The sequence below is a fragment of the Bactrocera tryoni genome, chromosome 1 (genome assembly GCF_016617805.1).
Source record: "Bactrocera tryoni isolate S06 chromosome 1, CSIRO_BtryS06_freeze2, whole genome shotgun sequence".
In the NCBI taxonomy this organism is placed as follows: Eukaryota; Metazoa; Arthropoda; class Insecta; order Diptera; family Tephritidae; genus Bactrocera; species Bactrocera tryoni.
In genome coordinates this window covers 19956915-19975270 of record NC_052499.1, presented here as the reverse complement: position 1 = coordinate 19975270, position 18356 = coordinate 19956915, and the positions used below count along the sequence as shown (strand labels likewise).

The 18356-nt window shown below is 39.8% G+C and overlaps 1 protein-coding gene across 1 annotated transcript in view; it reads right to left on the bottom strand.

Moving 5' to 3' along the window:
* Positions 1-5187: 5187 nt before the first annotated feature.
* LOC120766980 (alpha-2B adrenergic receptor) overlaps positions 5188-18356 on the bottom strand; it is a 178844-nt gene continuing 165675 nt past the window's right edge. The window contains exon 6 of the mRNA XM_040092776.1: positions 5188-6953. Within this exon, the coding sequence (XP_039948710.1) occupies positions 5654-6953 (1300 nt within the window). The 3' untranslated portion in view covers positions 5188-5653. The remainder of the gene's footprint in view (positions 6954-18356) is intronic.

Sequence of the window (18356 nt, the reverse complement as noted above, 5' to 3'; positions counted from 1 at the left end):
CGTGAGTGTCATCTCAAGTGTATTCTTCAAGATATGAGCAACTGAGACAACAATTAGCTGTTTTGAGGCACGGTTGATATGGTGAAAGCGGTTTAATAATGAGCTTACTGAAAGTAAAAATTGGAATTAGCTCTTGATGCGAAATGTGGGAGAGCGCTAAAGTTTGTGTCGGGGTTATGGGATAAATATCTCATTTGCTCAATAACGAAGAGTTAATTAAATATATTAATTCCTGTATTTAGAGAAACTCGCTTAATTACTTTTAGCAAATAAGAAGTTTTACCTTCAACCATGACGAAATTCGGTTTCAATGAAATGTAGAGGATGAGATCCGCCATTAATACAACAGGCAGGGTTGCGTAGTCAGTAAGGATTAAAATTCTGCAGATTTATAAACATTATTTGCAATATAGTTTCTGTCGTGACACCAACTACTGGAACTCATCGTTGCATATGCTTAGCTCTAGCGTCTGAAGAAATAGATTTATCAATCTTCTATCGGGTGATTTTTTAAGAGCTTGATAACTTTTTTTAAAAAAAAAACGCATAAAATTTGCAAAATCTCATCGGTTCTTTATTTGAAACGTTAGATTGGTTCATGACATTTACTTTTTGAAGATAATTTCATTTAAATGTTGACCGCGGCTGCGTCTTAGGTGGTCCATTCGGAAAGTCCAATTTTGGGCAACTTTTTCGAGCATTTCGGCCGGAATAGCCCGAATTTCTTCGGAAATGTTGTCTTCCAAAGCTGGAATAGTTGCTGGCTTATTTCTGTAGACTTTAGACTTGACGTAGCCCCACAAAAAATAGTCTAAAGGCGTTAAATCGCATGATCTTGGTGGCCAACTTACGGGTCCATTTCTTGAGATGAATTGTTCTCCGAAGTTTTCCCTCAAATGGCCATAGAATCGCGAGCTGTGTGGCATGTAGCGCCATCTTGTTGAAACCACATGTCAACCAAGTTCAGTTCTTCCATTTTTGGCAACAAAAGTTTGTTAGCATCGAACGATAGCGATCGCCATTCACCGTAACGTTGCGTCCAACAGCATCTTTGAAAAAATACGGTCCAATGATTCCACCAGCGTACAAACCACACCAAACAGTGCATTTTTCGGGATGCATGGGCAGTTGGCCACCAAGATCATGCGATTTAACGCCTTTAGACTATTTTTTGTGGGGCTACGTCAAGTCTAAAGTCTACAGAAATAAGCCAGCAACTATTCCAGCTTTGAAGACAACATTTCCGAAGAAATTCGGGCTATTCCGGCCGAAATGCTCGAAAAAGTTGCCCAAAATTGGACTTTCCGAATGGACCACCTAAGACGCAGCCGCGGTCAACATTTAAATGAAATTATCTTCAAAAGTAATGTCATGAACCAATCTAACGTTTCAAATAAAGAACCGATGAGATTTTTGCAAAATTTTATGCGTTTTTTTAAAAAAGTTATCAAGCTCTTAAAAAATCACCCGATATATATGTATGTATATATATATTATTACTTAAAATCGATAGGGCCATGCTAGGTTATTTAGAAGATAATCTGAAATGAAACAAGTAAGGAAGGGCTAAGTTCGGGTGTCACCGAACATTTTATACTCTCGCACGATAAAGTGATAATCGAGATTTCATTATCAGTCATTTACATATTTTTCAAATACCGTATTTTTGTAAAGTTTTATTCCGCTATCATCATTGGTTCCTAATGTATATACTCGTACTATACAGATAAGGCATCAGATGGAATTCAAAATAGCGTTATATTGGAAGAAGGCGTGGTTGTGAACCGATTTCACACATATTTTGTGTATGTCATCAGGGTGTTAAGAAAATATAGTATACCGTATTTCATTGAAATCGGTCTGGTAGTTCCCGAGATATGGTTTTTGGTCCATAAGTGGGCGACGCCACGCCCATTTTCAGTTTTTAAAAAAAGCCTGGATGCAGCTTCCTTCTGCCATTTCTTCTGTAAAATTTAGTGTTTCTGACGTTTTTTGTTAGTCGGTTAACGCACTTTTAGTGATTTTCAACATAACCTTTGTATGGGAGGTGGGCGAGGTTATTATCCGATTTCTTCCATTTTTGAACTGCATATGAAAATTCCTGATGAAAACGACTCTATAGAATTTGGTTGACATAGCTATAGTAGTTTCCGAGATATGTACAAAAAACTTAGAAGGGGGCGGGGCCACGCCCACTTTTCCAAAAACATTGCGACCAAATATGCCCCTCCCTAATGCGATCCTTTGTGCCAAATTTCACTTTATTATCTTTATTTATGGCTTAGTTATGACACTTTATAGGTTTTCGGTTTCCGCCATTTTGTGGGCGTGGCAGTGGGCCGATTTATTCCATCTTCGAACTTAACCTTCTTATGGAGCCAAGAAATACATGTACCAAGTTTCATCATGATATCTCAATTTTTACTCAAGTTACAGCTTGCACGGACGGACGGACAGACGGACGGACAGACGGATTTCGACTCTACTCGTCACCCTGATCACTTTGGTATATATAACCCTATATCTGACTCTTTTAGTTTTAAGACTTACAAACAACCGTTATGTGAACAAAACTATAATACTCTCCTTAGCAACTTTGTTGCGAGAGTATACAAATATCTTTCCGACGTCAGGTACCGAGCTTACCGCACTTCCTCTATATGATGTTAGTCAATATTCAGAGAAATTCGGATTTCTTCTAATAATGGGGTTCGGAGTTTTGCCAACAATGGACATAAATAGGTTCAATTGTAATGTGGATCAGTAAGCCACGAAAAAAAGTGAAAAATAAATCAAACCATTATAATTTTGTTATATATGAAGATTGTCGAAGCCGACGACTGTGGTACAAAACAGCTCTAGTATGGACTGGTCTTTAGGTCCTCTGAACTCGAGACAACCATATGACTAATCAAGCCAATATTGATAATGTAGTAAGTACAAGCTAAATAAGAGACAACTGCTCGCGAAGAAAGAACGTGATCTAGTATGGACTGGTACCAGGGTCCCCTGAACTCGAGACAATCATATGACTAATAAAGCCGACAATGTAGTAAGTATATTCTATAAGAGACAATTCCACACGAACAAAGAAGAAACCGACAAAACTTCACGTGTCTAAATAGACTATCCGAATAAAACAATATAGCAGAAAGAAAGATTTAAGAAAAAGTGAAGCAGGAGAAAGAATCAGAAGAGGAATTTTTTTCAAGCCTTACATAGTTTCAACGCATCTCTCAAATATTTTTCGCATTACTTCAACTTGGCCCTTACGTAAGGCCATTATATGCTTCAACCCACTCTATATACATGTCGCATTTTGTAAGCTACGTGATTAGCTTAGTCTTATATTCGCTGAAATAACTTAATGCTTAACTTAAATTCCGAAATAATCCACCGTCGTCTAGTTGCCTACACTCTTTACGAATATTTCCACACTTTTGTATGCAACGAGACAAGTTAGTTGGTACTCCATCAACTTCACATCTCAATATCATGTGACCCGAATCCATTATTCAATATCCTCAGTCCTAAGCAAACTAACCGACTGTACTCGTATACGTGTTCTTGTGTATGTATGTGTGTGTGTTTGTTAATGCAAGTTAAATTCCGTCTCGTTTCCATAAGCAAATGAAGTGAAATTAATTGAAGGTATAAAGACGACCAACTTGCATGCAACCCACATAGCCGACGAGCTTAGCAGGATATTTGTATAGCAGGCGGCGAAACCGCTGTCTCAGACGAATACGCGCACGAATCCAAAGTGATGGATTGATGAATGACGAAGAGGCAAAATGTACGTTGTACCATGCGTACTGAGGTACAGCAGGGAACTTAACTTTGTGTGGATTTATGGATTTGTGGTGTAGTTGCATGTGAATTAGAGTCGCATTTATGGAATAAGGACGGGTATACTTTTCCGATTCATCTTTTCATTTCTTTAAAGATAACTTATATGAATTTTGGCCGCGGTTGGAAACAGAGTTCATTGTTTGAAAAGAAGTGGTCGTAAGAATGTCTTAAACCATGTCTTAAGCCATGGAAGTACTTAAACCATTACTCGGCTCAATAGGGCGTCGAACTACATTGCGTCCAACTATATAGTGTCCTGGAAGATATCCCACGTCAAGCAGCTGAATGCTGGGCAAATGTAAAGGCTATTTTCGTACGTTTTATCATCTTTGGTCTATGCGCCTTATATGTATATGGGGGTGCCCGATGTACTCGGACATTAGGGATCTGGGTGGTATGGGAATTAGCTGGACTGGTGGACGTTTAGATGTTAGCGGTGTGATCTCCACTAGTCGAAATGTCGAACAGTTAGGGTCGTTTGCGCAAGAGTCGTTTAAGCGTCAAAGTCGTTTAGCTGGGAATTAGGACTAGGTTTTGTATGAGTGAAGTGTGTTTGTGATGTGTGTGTGGAGTCCAACTCCTGGTCACTAATCCAGAGCTGTATGGAAGCTCAACTGGTGATAGTTGCGGGTACGAGGTCTAACCGGAGACTTAATTCTGAAACGACGGGGAGCAGAAGCCCTTGGAGTTCGCTCCAAGCTGCTCATATGGACCAACCTGCCCCTCGGGCAGTATCGAAGTGGTTATGCTTAAAACCCAAGTGGGGGAGGAACTGACACTTTGTCAGTTAAATGTGGAGTTGCATTGCAACCAGGTGCCGGACCCAAAGTCCAGCAAAGGTTTTGGCTGGGCCTCGAGCCCTATCAAGGTAGTTAGTGTGTCCATATCACATCGTCAATTGGTGCTGAAAATACCTGGCATTTTCAGGGCGCTGCTCTACGCATTGATTTGATCCGTTGTGCTTTTCAGCGCCGTGGGTTTAGGCTGTCGTCAGCCGGTTCCACGTCAAACAGACTGGATGTTGCTCTTATCGTAGTTTACATTTTACCAAGTTCCTGAAGATAAGATCTCAGGGGTAGATGTCCTGTAGATAACCCTAACCATATTTTTCTAAAAGTAGAAGTCTTCTTGTCTGTCCACCATCTACAATACCCTTAGATATATGTCAATGGTAAGCGTTCTATTTGTGGTGTTACAAGCTGAAAAAACGAAATAACAGATCTTTCATGTAGAAACCTGCTTAAATTTATAAGTGAGGTCTTCGACTGCATTGTAGAATTGAAGGTTTAGAGAATCTAGTGTATAAAACTTCTTTATATGAATAAGGACCACCCTAATATACCAATATCTAAATGCATCTAGCTAGTTACACACTATCCCGAGAGCTTATGGGAATACATGCAATGAAGTATGTGGCTTCTTAAAATTTCTGCTGCAAACCACACACATACTATTAATACATACACACATACATACATATATACAAATTTCAGTTTAACACTATAAATTAGCTAAGAGCTTAGTTCACTGTGTTACTTAATACATTAAATATTAATCTATTTACTTGACTACAATCAGCACACACTCACAAACCACACACACACTTATATAAACACATGCACACTATCTTACACACACGCATTCAAAGCTGTACACAGTCTGTGCCAAACTCCCTTATCTATCTACTGCGGCTACCGCTGCGACTTGACGAGCTGCGACGTTTAATAATCGCCAATAGACCGGATGAGCTCGTATCCGACGGCTGTTGCTTGACTTTCGTCTTCGTAATTTCCAGTTGCTGCTACATGCTCGGATTCCAACTGGTCGTAGTCGAGTATTGGCAAGTGAGCACCTTCTTGAAGGCTTTACGAAACACTTCATTGAAGGTGGTGTAGAAGATGGGATTCACCATGGACGAGGCATAGCCCAGCCAGGTGACTACATCGAAGACCCAGTGCGCTATACGATTCTCACAATCACCGCATATTGTCGGCAGCAAATTGAGCACAAAGAATGGTGACCAAAGTATGACGAACGTGAAGAATACCACACCCAGGACTTTGGTCGCCTTCTGTTCGAGTTTGATAATACGGCCGTGACGTGAGGAGTTGCGTGAAATCACGCTTGAGTTACGCGAATGATGTGAGCGTACAGTTTGGTTGCGTTGCAGTAGACATGGTGAGGAATGTGGGGTGCTAGATTTTGTACGAAAACGGCCCGCCTCGACGACATTCGCTGTGCTATCGCAGGCCGTAGAAACCTGCAGATAATTCATGTTGTTGTGACTGCGTAACGTGGCGGAACGCCGCAACGGTGTTGCTGAAGAGGAGCTCGTGAGTACCGTGCCGGTTTTAGTTGGTGTCAGCAGTAGCGTAGTGCGCGCACTGCCGAAGCTAGAACCGCGTCTACGATAACGACTCGCATCCCAGGTGATAACCGATGCGGTTTTCGAAATACTGAGTTTACGACGCCCTGGGCACGGTGTACCCGGCTGAGCTGCGACACTCAAGTAATTACTCGGCGTGCTGCCATCACTGGAGTGTACAGTTAGCGAACTAGCACTGTGTTTGTTGTTCATGCGTTCGGCTGTGTTGGGACTCAGATGTGTGACGGCGTTGCCATCGTCAGTGCTGTTGCTAGTAACCAATATGCTAGTCAATTCTTCTTCCGGTGGATTTAGTAAATTTTCCATTTCCATTACATTGGTCACCTTGAATGTGGTGGGTATAATTTTTACCTCGGTCGGTTTGACACAATTCTGCAGCGGTCGATCGCCAAAGTAGGGGCATGTACAGATAGGTGGCAGCTCTGCTTGTTTATCGTTGCTGCGCTGACATTGCGCTTTGCCGTTTTGCTCTACCTCCGTGTCGGAATGCCCTTTCGCGGGTGTGCCATTGCCTTCTGTGCTGCTTGTCGCTTGACTGGATTGGCGGGAAAGGAGGAGCAGCGCATTTTTCGGCAAACTGTTGAAACGATTGCGTCGCTGCGGTGGTGGCGTATCGGCGCGCACTTCGCGTGCGCCCTGCGTAGCTGTGGAATAGCGGCGCCGACTTTTAGTGGTCATCATTGCATGTTGCGGTTTGCAAGACGGCGAAAGCGATCTAGAAAGGTAGAAAGTATTTGTTACTACATATTTGAATTAACTGAACATTATACAGCTCTACAAAAAAGTAATATCTTTTTTTGTTGTGCTGGATATCTTAGCGAATTTCGTTGGATTTTATTCATGAAAGCAATGAAAGTACTCTTTTGTATGATACTTTTATTTCTTATATTTCATAATTGTGTTCAGCCCATACATGCTTCACGTGATCCTCAATATCAGGCTGCTTAACGAAAATTTGCGTTTTAATAAAAGTCAAACTTGGAAGATGGAGCTATGTGTAGAAGTTCACCCAAGTGAGGAAAGAAGTTCTCTGAGCGCCATTCACTTGGGAGTGACTAGAAACGATTCTCTTTACATTTAGGATCCTAGGATCTTCTGTGTAGCCAAAACACATCCGTTTGAAGTTGAGCTAAAGTGAGAAGACGTATCATTCCTCTCAAGGTTTGTGCGCTATGTTTGGGACCTGCCACGTAAAAAAATACCCCCAATGAACAAAACAGCCTTGGGTGATATCCAAACCTACAGTCTAAAATTCCCAAGTTTTCCTCAGTAAAAATCTCCCTTTCGAAAGTAATTCGTATGCGCTCTGAAGCAATAATGTCTTCAAATTCCGAGAAATCAGTACCATCTACCAGTGGAAGTGAAAGGTTGGGTAAAACATTTACGCCAAAGTTATTTTCTCAATATGAACTGATTGATTAATAAACGGGGAATGCACCGCGAACTTAGGTCTATTGTGCCATCTCCTAAACCAAAAAGATTCACCTTGCCCCAGCATATTGATAAAGTCCAATATTCTGTTGAGTGCTAGCGAAGCGATGTGATCTCTCTTTGGAAACATGGATTCAAGGGCCTTAAACCCGCGTCTGTAGACTGCTGTGCAGTCAATTAGCAGGTATTCTGATGTTCCAAGCTCCCTGTTGCAGAATCGGCAATTTATGCAAGAAGCTAGGTCAATGTTGTGTAAGTGCCTCTTCAGCTTGGAGTGGGCAGTGTAAGTGTATTAGGTTACGTTCCGTTATAGCATTGACAGACGGCAGCGTTAAACCAGATTAATTGCATTTTTCGGGATTAATTCAGGAGTTACCACAGCTAACTCCGTTGCTGAATCCAAAAATAACTCTCAAAATTTTAGGGAGTTTGTCAGATTTTCGTTGGCAACATTGTTAAAAATGGCCAATTTTCATCTATTGTGAATGAAATACAAGCAACCATGACAGCTGTTTATCAAATTCTCAACATAATATCAATAAAACTTCTATGTTATGATGCAGTTTTAAAAATAATGTGTTGATATGTTTTTGTAATAAAAAATGGTTTGGTAAAAATTGGTCGGCTAACAACTGTAATGTTTATCTTCTATCAATTTTCATTGAAAATATTATAAAAAGGACAATGAGCTGTTTATGAGAGTTTCAAACTCGCATAGCTGCCGTCTGTCACCTACAAATTTGGATCTGATTAAGTGCGCAGTTAATCCGGATTAACGCTGCCGTCTGTCAAGGCTATTAGGCTATTAAGTCGTTCTCTACACTCCTACACCTGTAGTTATTGAATATCATAGGAAAATACTGTTTTAAGTGCCCCTTGACTATCGCTGAGTGTGGTTATATGTTCGTTGCGATAATTGCGGAGGAGGTTTATCTCTATGCATTGACTTATGGGAAAGACTTCTGCTTGAAAAATGCTCGAAAAATTTCAAATGGGTATGGAGAGTGTGATGCGTGGTTCCGCGGCTCATGCAACGATTCCTTCCAAGGTTTTCGAGCCATCAGTGTATCACATGATCGTACTATGCATAAACGGTGTCTCGAGCGTGCAATTCATTAATTCATGAGAGAGTTAAAGAGATGAATTATGCAAATGAATGTGTGTTGTAAGAATAGCTCATTCACGTAGTACAATCTGTATTCTCAAAACTATAATATTTTGTTACAGATTTGAATTTCAGAATATTATTACTAAATATTTTTTTTCTAATATCATGTTCTGACCCATACTTAATCACGAGATTTAGGCTGTTGAGCAGATTATCTCACTAATCTACTAGATTTAGCAAGATTTCTCCATACAAAAATGACACTTGTTAATCTTGTCACCGAGGAGATTTGAAGCTTCTGCCATCGCCTTCTGCTCTAATCGCTTAAAATTTTTGTCGGAACATGGTATAAAATATCTCGAGCTTTGTACCCGATACAGTTCTTTCGTGAAGTTATTCTGTAATACCCTAGTATAATAAAAGCGACAGCCGAAATCATCGTTGCTGGTGGAATTTCATCGTAAACAAGCTCTAGCTAAGCGAACCTGCCAAAAGTGTTTTGCATGTAATAAAGGCGGTGAATTTGGCTTGTAAGACGAAGAACGTCCTAGATGGCCAAAAACGTTTGAAAAATAGAAGCTGAAAGCACTACTCGTTGAAGATTGTTGCAAAGACAAGAATAGCTCGCAAAATTTTTGGGAGTAACTCAAGTAACAATTTCAAAAAGGCAGCCAGACAAAAGCAAGTGAGTTGGGAGGTATTTGAATGGAGACGTTGAAATATGACTTTGCATTTCAGAAATGCTGCTTGAACGCTTCAGAAAAAAATGGTTTTTTCATTGCAATTTGAGGAATAAAAATGGTTTTATTAAATCCACTCCAAAATTCTAAAATATATCATAGGTGAAACCTGATCAACCAGCCACATCAACGTCAAAGCCAAGTTGCCATGAGAGCAAGGTAATATTCTGTATTTAGTGGGATCAGAAGGCCGTGCTGTATTCTGAGCTCATAAAACCAAATGAAACCATCCATGGGGAACACTAACGACAACAACTCATCCAATTGAAGTGAGCGATTGTCGAGAAACGACCAAAGTTTGCTACTAAACACGGGGAAATAATAACAATACTTTGCTTCATTTTCAAAAACGGCTAAAAACTATTTGGAAAATAGCGATCTTGCCCTACTCAGCTAAAAAGCCAGATCTTGCATCTTTTTTCTACTATTTGTTTATGTCGATACAAAGCGCCGTCACTGGACGGTTCAATACGGTTCTATACGGTTCACAAAGAACTGAGTATCTAAAGTTTGCATGATTTATTCTTGGCCAACAAGCCGGCGCAGTACTTTTAGGATAGAATACACACAGAACAACAACGGTGAAAAAATGTTAAAGCTTCAGATGCGCAATAGTTTGAATAATACTATTGTAGATGGCTTTCTTCTGCGGAAGATTTATGGTCCTTTGCGTATTGGCAACGTCGAATACCGCAGTCGATGGAACCATGAGCTGTACGAGATATGATGGATGGATGAAAACAATGAGAGTATTCGACGCAGTACCCGCCGGGGGAAGCAGAGGAAGACGAAGACCGTCACTCCTTTGGAAAAAGCAGGTGGAGAAGAACCGGACTACACTTGGAATCTCCAATTGTCGCCAAACAGCGCAAAGGAAGAACGCCAGCCAATTGGAAATTCCAAGTGTAGCCAATAAAGAAAAAGAAGGTGGTTAGTGACTTCACCGAAGCAACAAGACGAGTGGATTCCTAATGATAACTGTAAGTTTCTAATTAAAGCATTTGAGACTAATTTGTGTTATTTTTCATTTAAAGAAATCTCTGCTTCTTCTCATTGCCACATTATTGAAACAATTTTAGACTCACGCACCTAAGCAATGACTGCGTTTTTTTTACGTTTTTTGCTCGCAGATATTTGGAGAGCTTTGTGTCCGCGCGGACGTACTTAGTGCAAATGTCAATTAGCAACGTCGCCAAGGACAGAATAGAAAACATATTTAATTGGTGCAGATCCCAACAGCTTACGTGAGAGGCAGAATGCGAGAATGTAGCGCTCAGAGGAAGGAAGAAGAAAAAATCTCTTTAAGCGTCTGCACTGCAGATTTGTTCGAGAATAAATTTGTGGTGTTGCTGTTTTTTTTTTTTTTGTTATTTGTTTGACAAGCTTAATTTGAGTGGCGCCACTAAGCAGTCATAAGTGCCACAAGCGCAGCGCCGCTTTCAGGGACTTCAGTTTAGCTAAGACGTTGAAGTTTCCTTTGTTATTATTGTTGGCGGATTTTTTCTGCTTGGCGCGGTGCAGCATAAAGCAGCTCTCTACATTTTCATTTAATATTTTGTGCTTTTCGCTGAGAAGCACGTTCAACGCACAGCTTAAGAAGGCAATCATACACACATGCATACATATCTACAAACACTCACATATACTTGTACATACTTATATGTATATATATTTATGTATATAACTTTATTTTCACGTTGCAATATTAATGCGAATGCGCCTGCAACGGCAGCAGCATGTGGCACGTGCAATGTGGCCGTCACACATTTCACAGCTAAGGAATAGAACAGCAGCAGCAGAAAAAAGAAAAAATCGTACATTTTCTGGCGCTTTTCAAACTGTGTAATATTTCATAAGCGCGCTGCTGCTGTAGCGAAGCAATAAAAGTGGCCATGCGAAAGCTGTAAGCTCCATAATGCGGCAGGCAAGTGAGTGAATGCATAATGGTACCTGGATGAATTTAGTGACTTTCTAAAAATGTCAGCCTTCATACGCTGTGAGAAGATGAATTATGCTGCACGCACACCTGTATGTGTCTTTGTATAAGTGTATATTTGCTAATATATATTTACATTCGCACAGTCATTCCCCACATCTGCTTTCTTCCAGCATTGAAGTAAAGGCTTTAATTCCATTATTTCCCTTGCTCTTCCCACAACGTTTATTACCTTGTGCATTTGGATTACATGCGGAGTTCAGCAATTGGTAAAGCGGTTTTGCGATTCACGATTTTATGACATTTACATCAAAAGAAGTAAGACTTTTTTTCAATGCAAATTTAATTATTTAGTCAAAAAAGCGTAGCGAAAGTCGTCCTTCCCTATGCTTGGCGTTAATTTGAGATTTCAAGTGTAGCCAGGTCCTTCTCCACCTGGTCTTTCCAACGGCGTGGAGGTCTTCCTCAGATTTTCCGGCGGGTACTGCGTCGAATACTCTCAGAACTGGAGTGTTTTCATCCATTCGGACGACATGGCATAGCCAGCGTACTAGTTGTCTCTTAATTCGCTGAACTATGGTATTCGACGTTGCCAATGCGCAAAGAATCATAAATCTTCCGCAGAAACCTTTAAACCTTTTTCTCGAAAACTCGTAACGTCGACTCATCAGATGTTGTCATCGTAAATGTCTCTGCAACATCTGGCAAGGCGGGAATAATGAGTGACTTCGGTCTTTGTTGTGGAGAGAGGACTTTAAATCTAAATTGCTGAAGTAGCACCTATTGGCAAGAGTTATTCTGCGTTCGATTTCAAGGCTGAAATTGTTGTTGGTGTTAATTCTGGTTCCAAAATAGATGAAATTATTTACGACTTTGAAGTTACTGTGAGTACGACGATTGTTTGTTTGACGACAGGAGATATTTCGTCCAATTTGCTTCACTTCCTTATCCAATCCGGAGAAAGCTGAACTAACAGCACTGATGTTGAGACCTTCTCTATTCCGCTCTGCAGCTCGAATTATTTTCTCCAGGCGTTGATTGAAGAAGTGGCACGACAGGCAGTAGCCTTGTCTGCAACCTCAGTTTGGTATCGAACGGCTCGGTGTGGCCCTTCCCGATCCTGACGGAGCTTTTGGCATTGCTCAACGTCAGTTTACGCAGCTTAGTTTTGCGGGGATACCAAATTCAGACAAGCGGCATAAAGGCAGCTACTTTTCATGCTGTCAAAAGAAGCTTTGAAATCGACGAAGAGGTGGTGTGTGTCGATTCTCTTTTCAAGATTTGGCGCATGGTGAATATCTGGTCAGTTGTTGATTTTCCGGGCCTAAAACCACAGGACTAAAACCAGATTGTGGGGTTTCCCGTTTTGTGGATTGTCCAGAGCACACTTAAATTCCAATCTTCGGGTTTACTTTCGTTCGAACGTATTCTTTAAAGAAGCTGATGCATGCTCCTTATCAGTTTTTTGCTGGCTTGAATAGCTCGGCCGGCAATCCATCTGCCCTGCCGCTTTGTTGTTTTTCAGACGGATAATTTCTATTCGAACTTTTTCATGGTCGGGCAAGGGAACGTCCACTCCATCGTCATCGATAAGAGAATTGGGTTCACCATCTCTTGGTGTTATGTTTCTACTGCCATTCAGCAGGCTGGAGAAGTGTTTCCACCATAATTTTAGTATGCTCTGGGCTTCAGTCACTAGATCACCTCTGGGGGCTCTGCAAGATTTTCGCCTCAGTTCCCACGAATATTTCATTTAAGTTAATTGAATATGAACTGGCTAATGGGGCCTTAAAATTACCATTTTACCTTGCCTAAGTATCTTTATAAAATTAAGTAAAGAAGCAAGGCTTTTATTTAACAGTTACTGTTTCTTTGGACAGTATCGAGTAAGAGCTATTGCAACAACCTGAAGAGCCATGTGCTTTAAATTTGACCTATTTGCTTTCTATGTATAATTTAAGTTATTTTATAAAGCTTACGATTACGAAAACACAAGTCACAAGTTGCCAAGAAAACGGCAGAGCAATCCAAACGAAGCAATTGAAATGTCAGTTATAACTGTGTCGAATGAGAAAAAATATAGGACATGGCGAATGGGTCTGCTGTTGAATAGCAAACAATGGGAATAGTTCCAGCCATCAGACACAGAGTTAGTGCATTCACAGCTTGCCTTCAATGTCGCCATTGACAGTCATAACTTCACGATTGTAGATTTTGCCGAAAACGCTTAGCTGGCAAGACAACAAATTCGATCAGCAGCGAAGCGCAATAAATCGATAGACGTGCGCTGACACCGGCAAAGCAAAGGCAAACGTTTAAAGCTTTAAAAAAATGACAAAGACAGCGAAGGCGAAAAGGAAATGAAAATACTTAGACGTGATGTCTAAAAAATCACATCAAATGAAAAAATAATGTGCAATGGTCAGTGCTGCGAAGAAGTAGAAAAGCTAAGAGTGGAAATAGAAAAATAGAAAAAAAGAAAAATAAGGCGTGAAGTGAAGTGTGCAGATGTCTTAGTACATTAAGCAGCAATAAAAATAATCATAAAAATAAAGTACGATTTAAAAATAATAATCGAGTAATAGCAAAGGAAAAATACAGGATGTGAAAAATATTGAATAACTTAGTTATTTATAAAGGATTGCAAAGCAAATATTATAAGACGGGAGACGAAATAGAAATTGCCTTGGTTAGGTAGGTAGCTATTCACAAGAAAGGCGGTGTGAGCGGGTCGTTGTCGTGGTGCTTCTTCCAATCGGTTGCGATGTCCATTCGTTTGAGTTTCTTGAGAACTTTCACGTAAAACTTGGTTTTAATGGTTTGTCCAGGAGGAACAAACTCATGATGGACGATGCCTTTGATGTCAAAAAAGACAATGAGCATCGTTGTCACTTTGGATTTGCTCATTTTTCCGGTCTTTATCAGCGACCTCTTCCCGGCCCTCAAAAAACGCCTAGTTCCATCGAATCACATCACTTCTTGCTAAAGCAACATCTGAGTAAGCCTGATCTAGATCTAATCAAACGTCTCTGTTGCAGATTTATCGATAAAGAAACAAAGAATTTAGTCGCGTACCTCTGCTCTAACGAACGCTGCATTTTCGGCTTGCACCTCCAGGTGCTCGGAGACATTTGAGCAGTCGCTCGTTCGTTAGCTAGAAGTAGTAGCTCCATTGGAAGAAAATCAGTCCTATTGCTTTCCGAACAAACCCTGTATAGTGAAATTGACTATATTGTTGTAGATCCAAGGGACTATTTTTGATAAAAGACCCCACCTTTTGCCAATGGCTCCTCTGCTGCACTACAAAGTAATCAATATCTTGCTCTATCCTCGATATTAGGCTTCCATGAAAGCTTCTTATCTAAGATGAGCACGTATCTGATCCGAAAACTACAGAGAGTACCGTCATGGATTGAAGTGGAGGCCAGTTTTTCATATATGTATGTATTTTAGAAAAAAGAAATGGTATCAATATAAAAGATAACGAAGTATTTGATGAATTTTCTTGCGTTAAAAGTTATGCAACACCTAGCAAGTTTAATAAATGGAGCGAAAGTGAAACCAATGTTCAAAACAGGTGGTTGGAAATTTTCAAACATTTTGAAGAAAATAGAATTTCTTTTTCTAATATTATAAAAGTTGTTCAGTTTTGTTTGTGTTTGCCCGGGTCTAATGCCCCTACGGAAAGGCTGTTTTATATTCTTAACAATATGTGGACAAGTGAAAAAACCAAAATTAAAACCGAAACAATAAAATCGATTTTAATTATTAAAGTCAACTACGAGTTAAGCTGCCTAGAATTCAAAGAGTATTTAAAAAATAAATTTGATTTGATTAAAAAAATACATTCCGCTGAAAAGTATGTATAAACTGTGTAAATTATTATTTACTATCTAGTCACGAAGACTTCTGTTATGTTTGAAGACTTTTTTATGTTTTTTATTCATGTATAATGTAAATGAAAAAAACATATGTACATGTATTTCTCAAAATAAATGAACATAAACTAATGTATCTGTTTTTTGTTTTTTATAAAATGCGGGTTCAAAAAGGTGTACTGTATTTTCATTTTGAAAATATGGTCACCGTACCTATATGCCTCCGGTTAGTGCACGCAAATCACTCCTCTATAAGTAGTTATGCTTTCGTAAATATCATATGTACTTTGCTATAATCTGATTGGAGCGGAACCATCTCCTGAACGCTTTAAGATATCATTCCCTGATTGCATCGAAGACGTATTCAATTTATCGACGATACCACAAGCGCAACTATTTTGACTGCTTGCGTCCTTGGAGTCAAACCACCATACATTGCAGAAGAAGAGCCCCAGTTTGCTTCGCGAATTTAGTGTGAGCTTCGTGTAACTTTATTCCTTATAGCAGTGTCTTGGGAAGCAAGGCAGCAGTGTAAAGTGTTGCTACAAGTAAGCAACTTCACTTCTACTGGGAGCCAGGCCACAAAGGCATCGTGGGCAATGAAGTAGGGGGCGAGATTACCAAAAATTGTGTACGACTAACATCCGAAAATGCGATCGACATTGGACACCCATAATGTACTCGTATCGTCTATATGACGATATCGACAGAAGCATAATAAAGAAAATCAAAACCTCATGAAACGAGCCACCTGGGTGTAAAACTACAAAAGTCATTAAAGTACACAAAATTCTTATAGACAACCGATAGAAGAGACTGTAGAATCATGATGGGAATACTAACTGGTCACTGCCCGGTGGCGGCACACCCCCGCAGGATAGGGATGATAGATCGAGAAGACAGCAGGAAATGTCTAGAGCAGGGTTCCGGGCAAACAATGAACCATCTCTTGTCTGATGAATATGCCTAAGTCATTCGGAATCGGCTTAAGAATTATTCGGAGTCGGTTTGGATTACTTCAAAATATGCTTTTGAAACTTATGTATGGAAAAGCATGCTGCAAAGTGGTAAATTACTTTCTTTCGAATATTTATCAGCTTTGGAACTGCACTGTGAAGTATTTACCTTATTCTCAGCCTTCCTAGTTATTTGGTTATGCGGCACCAACCAGTGAACCATCTAACCAACTTTTTGCAACCACTTCGGTATTCAAGTTGTAAAGACAAAAACGACTAGACAGGACAAACAAACAAAATCCTCTGCTATAAAGGTCAGCAAAACAACAAACACCAAACAACATAAGCACAGGGTGAAGGAAAAGCAGGTAACTATTCTACCTTTAATCTAAGCTATGAGAAGAGTCAGTGTTAGAGTAGAAAAAAGTAAATCAAACCAGTATAATCAAACAGGTTGCCATACTCTTGAACATCGAGTTACTTTGATTCGGCTTTAGTGGTTTTGGTTGTGGTTGCTGGTTGCTGTTGCACCTTCTTGCTTCATTGTCTTGATTTACACAACTTGTTTGTGCAGCTCTTTGTCGGATATTCAATTAAGCGGACTTAAATGCTTTTGAATTTTATTTAAGTCGAAAAAAGAAATATTTAAGAAGACAATTTTTGTTTTTATCAAGTTACCTAGTTAGAACTAGGAAATTGATTTTAAGATTATTTATCTCACGGTACAACACTCGGTTTGGTATTGGCGCAAATCGATTTTTTTCGAAAGCTTAAATCGTAGGTAAATTGTAATTTCTGTGCTCTTCGAAGTTAGCCATCAAAGTCAAAATATTTCCCTTTTGAAAGAAACTTTGTTAACTTAAAGTAATTTTTTTTAAGCAAGATTAAGTTTTGCTAAGAATGCTTTCATTTACTGTATCACCACATTTAAAGTAAGCCAATTGTATGTAACACCGCTTGGGGCTGTGCTTAGTCACAACAACGGTCCCTCGAGTCCACAAAAAAATCTTTGAACAACATACATATATAACTGATAGCAGGCAGCGGCGCTGGCATTTCATTCATCTTATGAACGCAAATAAAAACAACGAAAAAATTGCACACCTTCATGCCACCAGATTTCCAAAGAAAAATGCGAATCCATTGAAGTGCGTAATTTGAGCGCGAAATCGCCAACTTGTTCGCCTAGCGAACAGTAAATGTATCTCTATCTCATTCAACTTCATCGTGAGCTTAAAGCAGCTTGCCATTGACCCTCGAATCCAGCACAGCGAGCAAGAAGAATTTCAATTTTGCGTGGCTTGCCATGTTACTCATACGCACTGCCTGTGCATTGAGTACAGTTTGGTGAAGACTTTATTTTGCACTCCAATTTCACTGCGCAATCAACTTTTATTTAACATCATCTTTAAAAGGGGGTCTCAATAAGGCTGGGTTGGTTTAGCAATGATATTGTTGGAAGGTGTATAACTTAAGCTACTAACGGACATAGAGAATCTCGGTTTCTAAATAAACAACTGCCTGAGCATTTGGAAACCCTAGCACGCTTTAATTTTATACTTTTACTAGTCTTGACCCCAGTAGCCATGCGTTCGGAGCTAGCTAATTATTGTCTAAGCTCGTTATCAATGACATTAAGTCACTTTATGATAAAACAATTATGGGTGTCAGGCTACAGTGGAATCGCATGTAATTGATTGGCAAGGAAAGGCACCATAGCTCACCTATCAGTAGAAATAGAAGCAGTTCGGTACTCACTTTTCATTGTGTGTTCCACTGCTCGTTAGTTGGACATCGCGAAAGCTTGGTCAGCGCTAAGATAGCATCGATTCATGCGCTGTAGCAAGATCATTTTGTTCCAAGATTGATCCGTAGAGATTCAATGAGCTCTTTGCCCTTAGTAAGGCTAGTCTCTACATCATTCTAACAGGACATTGTCGTATCGGTTTCCATGCAGTAAAGTTAAAAATCTTACCAGAGGATAAGATTGAATGCAGGAGTTCTGACTGGTGGTTCACGGCTTCGTAAACCATTACATGTAGAGTTCAATTACATATAAAGACAAAAAG